Source organism: Nicotiana tabacum, chromosome 21 (genome assembly GCF_000715075.1).
Source record: "Nicotiana tabacum cultivar K326 chromosome 21, ASM71507v2, whole genome shotgun sequence".
In the NCBI taxonomy this organism is placed as follows: domain Eukaryota; kingdom Viridiplantae; phylum Streptophyta; class Magnoliopsida; order Solanales; family Solanaceae; genus Nicotiana; species Nicotiana tabacum.
The window spans coordinates 46941778-46946747 of record NC_134100.1 but is presented as its reverse complement, the minus strand read 5'-3'; the positions used below and the strand labels follow the sequence as shown (position 1 = coordinate 46946747).

The 4970-nt window shown below is 32.4% G+C and overlaps 1 protein-coding gene across 1 annotated transcript; it reads right to left on the bottom strand.

The window, feature by feature from the left end:
* Positions 1-1070: 1070 nt before the first annotated feature.
* On the bottom strand, positions 1071-4759 carry LOC107796316 (uncharacterized). The gene is made up of 4 exons (XM_075242545.1): positions 4700-4759; positions 4040-4084; positions 3889-3963; positions 1071-1539 (listed from the first exon to the last, which is right to left on the bottom strand). Exons 1-4 carry the CDS (start codon positions 4742-4744, stop codon positions 1384-1386), a joined length of 321 nt encoding a protein of 106 aa, XP_075098646.1. The 5' UTR covers positions 4745-4759; the 3' UTR covers positions 1071-1383.
* Positions 4760-4970: the final 211 nt, after the last annotated feature.

Genomic DNA, 4970 nt, shown 5'->3' with positions numbered 1-4970 from the left:
CCGGTAACACTAAAGTATTGTCATCGCAAAGTAGGGGGACTATCTGTATGGGGTAAAATTGGTTAGCGGCAGTTGGACAAATGACGAGATGACACGTAGAACTGAAAACAGGTAATATGTGAGTCAACAAATAGTTGGCACCGGATGCAAGTATGTGATCGGTACTGTGTGAATTCCGAAGGCATGGGAACTGATAACAAAGATATAAAGGGATGACATCGGACATGAGCAGTCGTTACAAAGAATCTCTTTAATAAAAGCCAATCGTTATGCAGCCATCAATGATGATTTTATTCTCATTCAAGAGGAGCTTGATTTGGGGATCGTATCTCCCTCAATAGAGCTATAAATAGGAGAATTGGTATCCATTTTTATGACACGAAAAATCATTTGTACACAAAGGATATAATTTGCTCTCATGTTATAAAATTATTCGCTTTCTTTGTTCTTAATTTTGTTCATATCACTGCTTTCGGGAAGGCTTATCATACCATCAGACTTGTATTTCTTTAAGTTATTTTTACATTCTTGATTTCATTCTTATTAATTTCGTATTTTTAGATCAAGTTAATTCACGTGTCTATAAACCACGTTACAAATTCAACTGTACGGGTAAACAATTGAGAAATCTCGAAACAATGTTTGTTGCGAAGGCTCACATCCCGACCTAACAAACTCTAGAAACCTGACTTAGACTATCAATAGCAGAACCTGACCATCCTTTTCATTTCTTTACATTGCATTGAAACATAAATTTCTTCTTGGATGACGAGATTATAAATAAAAAAGTAATTAGGTGATAATCAAACACAATTACGTTCATACCTACATTAATTTGACATCAAATTAAAATTAAAAGGGGTGCGTAAAGAGAAGCTCAATCACATAAAGAAATACATCCCGCTATAAGAGTTTAAACATACCGAAAACCAAGAATTTTACTGGTTAATCTCGTGATTCGTGATAAATTCAAGGGATTTTTTCTTTTAAAAAGCTGTAGTAATTTAGAATTGTGTCTTCTCATCGTTCTCTGTTGCAAAATCCAGTGCAGACAAATATAATAATCTCCATTTTCCCTTGAATTTCTTTATCCATCCAAATGGCACAAAGGAAATCCAATTTTTTTGGATTTCTCTTAATAATTCCGAATTCCAGTAATGCTACTGCATATCATGTTTCAGTAATATGAAGCACGTTACAGTAAAAGACCAATTACTAATGCAGAATGCTCACTGGTTAATTTTACAAGGAGGTGCTCTGACCAGTATACCCTACCTAGTTCATTTTGGTTTTCAATGATAATCTATAATCCCAAAAAAAAGCTATGAACAGAAGAACTAGGAATTGTATCACCATCGGTTTTCAGGACATCAGAGTCTCCGATCAGGCTGATAGAAGTTTCTGGTGCACCGTATATGTATTTTGCTTCTCAAGCTTCTTCCACAAATACAAAGCTCTTCTAATTATGGTATCCGCGGAAAATCCTTCAGCATAAGCACTAATAGCCGTTAAGAGGCTAGTAAATTTCTCCCCGCCATCCTGTATCCAAAATCTCAACTTTCAGATGCCAGCAATCATACATGCATCAGCATTTGCTTTATTTTTTCATAAGTTCTTGAACTGATTTTCTAATGCTTGTTCCAAACTATATAACTTCAAGCTTCAATACAATATACACACGCATAGCAAAAACCTATCTCGGACATAGACCTAATCTTGAAAACAGATAAGTAGCTTACACCAAGTTTAGGCATCAGGCTAATCAAAACTCACACAACAAACACTTGCAGGGATAGACAAGGTGCTTTTAAATGTATGGACTGCTCTAGCTGCTGTCTGTGTGGACCTTGAAATTCGTTGTGAGGAACATTTATCTTTGAGCAATGTATAGACATACTGCATGTCAAAATTTATTCTTCCAAGGAAAGAGCAATATTCCATAGGCTGAAAACAAATATACGAGAAATTTGGACTAGAAGAACGACATACTTCACAATTAATAACCACGTGTACGTTACAGGTATAATGCGAGAAATTTAGAAGTTCAACTCCCTGAAGTGCCCTGTCCTCACTCTAGGAAAATTATTTTACTATTTGCCACCAGACATATTTGGATGGTTGGATGTTGGCGCTCTAGTCAACACTTCAAATAGCTTATAGACATCAACAAACATGGACACTGTAGGTCTAAGGACCTTAATAATAAGTGAATTGCTGAGTTGCACCCAAATGTAGAGCCCGTTTGGCCAAGCTGCCAAAATCTGCTTATTTTAAAAAGTACTTTTTTTAGAAGTTTGTGTTTGGCAAATTCATTTAAGTACTTTTTGCAACATTTGGTAAACAAATTGTGTTTGGTCAATCTTACTAAAAAGTGCTTTTGAGTGTCAAATTACCAAAAAGGAAAGTACCAAGGTCTTATAATTCTTTTAAAGAGAAAAATGAACTTAAATATTTATCGTAAGAGACTTTTATTTTTTTTATTTTATTTAATTAAAATATAAAACATAAAGTAAACAAACATATTAAAGATTTAAATCAATTTTACATATATAGTTCTTATACCAAAGCATATAATATTATATAGACTTATTTTTACATGATGATTTGAATAATAAAAATACATCATTCAGTATAAATTAGAAGTCGATTCCACAAATTACTATATATTGATAATCCACAATAAAATAATAAGTAAAATCACTCACACATGATAATATTTCTCAATAGTTTCATCTCTATTTCTATCACACAACGCCTTCATATTAGTAGAAGACTTGCCTTGCATTTCTAAAGGAATATCATAAGGTCTATCTCTTTCATCCATCTCTGTAGTAATGTCTTCATTAGCATAATAGTTGAATTCCTTATCGGTAGAAGAATGTCGTCGGATGAAATTATGTATAGCCATGGTAGTTGTAACTAGATGATTCTTAGTGTCAAACTTGAAAAATGGCATTGAGCGTAAAATAGAAATAATTTTAAATATATAAAAAAATCGTAAAAAAATAGTTAAGTATGTTTAAATTCAAATTCAAAAAGAGTAACTAATTATTAACAACACATAATGTATAATTTAATTTTTTTTTAAATTTAAATTCAAAAAGAAACTAATTATTACCTAACCTTGCTAACTTTTTCTTAAATTGCCAAGTGGCCTAATGTGAGGCTGCCACTTGGCTTAATGTTGATGTTTTTTCTTCTTCTTTTAATAATATATAGATAGATTATGCAATGCAATTGTAAATTTATTATCAATTTGTAGGTAATTTTCACAAATTAGATTTGATAACTGTTTTAAAGATTCGGGAACTAATAGCATATAATAGAAGAAATTATAAATGATTATTTGTAGGAAAAGAATTGATAATCCAAAGAAGGAAGTAGATAACTTGCTTTAGTGTAAAAAAAGAAGAAGATAATTTAGAAAGTTACAAGACATTACACAAAGAAAAAAATCGAAAACAAGAAAATCAATAAAGAATTTGGAAAGTTACAATATGATTCATGTATATGATATCTTTAATTTTAAAAGAATGGTAAAAACTAGAAACAAAAATGAAAATAAAAAACTTAAATTAGTAAGGGATAATTTGGAAAATATAAATTTATGGTGAGGATAGTTTTGTCTTGAATAAATTAATTTTCTACTTCTACTTCTGCTTCTTGGAAGAAGCTAGAATTTTCTACTTCTTCTCAAAAGCAGAAAAACTGCTTCTACTGCTGCTGGCCAAAAGTACTTCACTATACTGGCCAAACAGATTAAATTTTTAAAAAAGTACTTTTTGGGAGAAAAAGTATTTTTAGCCTCCCATAAGCTTGGCCAAACAGGCTCATAGGCAGCATCAAGATTTCTAGAGGGACAGCTACTTCATATTAATATTGGCTCACCTCTGGTTTCTCAAATATCAAGTCATCAGGGGCAAAAGGAACCATGTAGGATGGCAGATCACATCGTAATATTGCCTGCATAATTGACAGAATTAATCAGCAGGATGAATGATGAGTCACAGCTATATATCATAGGGAAAAAGCTACATACTAGATCCTTGCTTAGTCTAGCCAGCTCCGCATTGGATAGCAATACCTGAAAACAAATTAACCAGTCAACTTAAGTGTTTAAGTTACGACACACCTACTCTTCAAAAGCAGAAGAATGTGGAAGGAATCACACACGGAAGAGAGAAATATGCATAATTCCATGAAGAAATCATTAACACATTCAAGAATAATCAATGAAGGAATAGAAATATTAGCTTATCTTGAGATTAAAAGAAAAGGAAACAAGAAAAGTTGAACAGTCAACTTTTCTTGATCTCATGATTAAAACCAGCTCCTTTTGAAGAAGATTCCAAGGAAATACACAAAACATATGGCAAATTGACATTGTAAGAGGTACTAGCATAGTTCCCAACCCAAAGGATAAGTAAAATATTATTTCCTGGAAATGTCATTATATCATACTAAAAGGCTGATAAAAATAATGTAAACTTAAATATAATATTTATGACAGAAATTAATTTTGAGGAGAGCTTTTGATGGCTTCCTGTCAAAGAAAGCCATTCATATTTTCATCTGATAGAGGATAAAGAACATAATGCTTGAAGCTAAACAAACTAGCTAACCCTATAATGTAACTATCCCAATTCACAATATTTAAGTATATCTGTATAGAATAATATCAGCAAGACCTTACCCCTACCTTTAAGAAGGCAGAGAGACAGCTTCCGCTAGACCCTCGGCTCATGAAAAATAAAAAGGAAGGACCAACAATAACAACAACAAAAAACCAATCAGAAAACCGAAGCGAAAGAAACAAGTAATAACAGAAATCTAAGAATAAGAAAATACAATACTAACATTAAGTAATGCACTAAAACTACTGGTACGAGTCAGGACAATACTCGGCTACCTAGCCCTCTACCTTAATTCTCAACCTCCACATCTTTCTATCCAGGATCATGTCCTCGGTA

What these genes read in the sequence shown, in the direction of transcription:
- LOC107796316 (XM_075242545.1), bottom strand. Translation starts at nt 4,744, where the DNA reads ATGAGCCGAGGGTCTAGCGGAAGCTGTCTCTCTGCCTTCTTAAAG. An exon ending in CTAGACTAAGCAAGGATCTA is followed by an intron (nt 3,964 to 4,039) that starts GTATGTAGCTTT and finishes TCAATTATGCAG; the next exon opens with GCAATATTACGATGTGATCT. An exon ending in TGATATTTGAGAAACCAGAG is followed by an intron (nt 1,540 to 3,888) that starts GTGAGCCAATAT and finishes TTTTGGATACAG; the next exon opens with GATGGCGGGGAGAAATTTAC.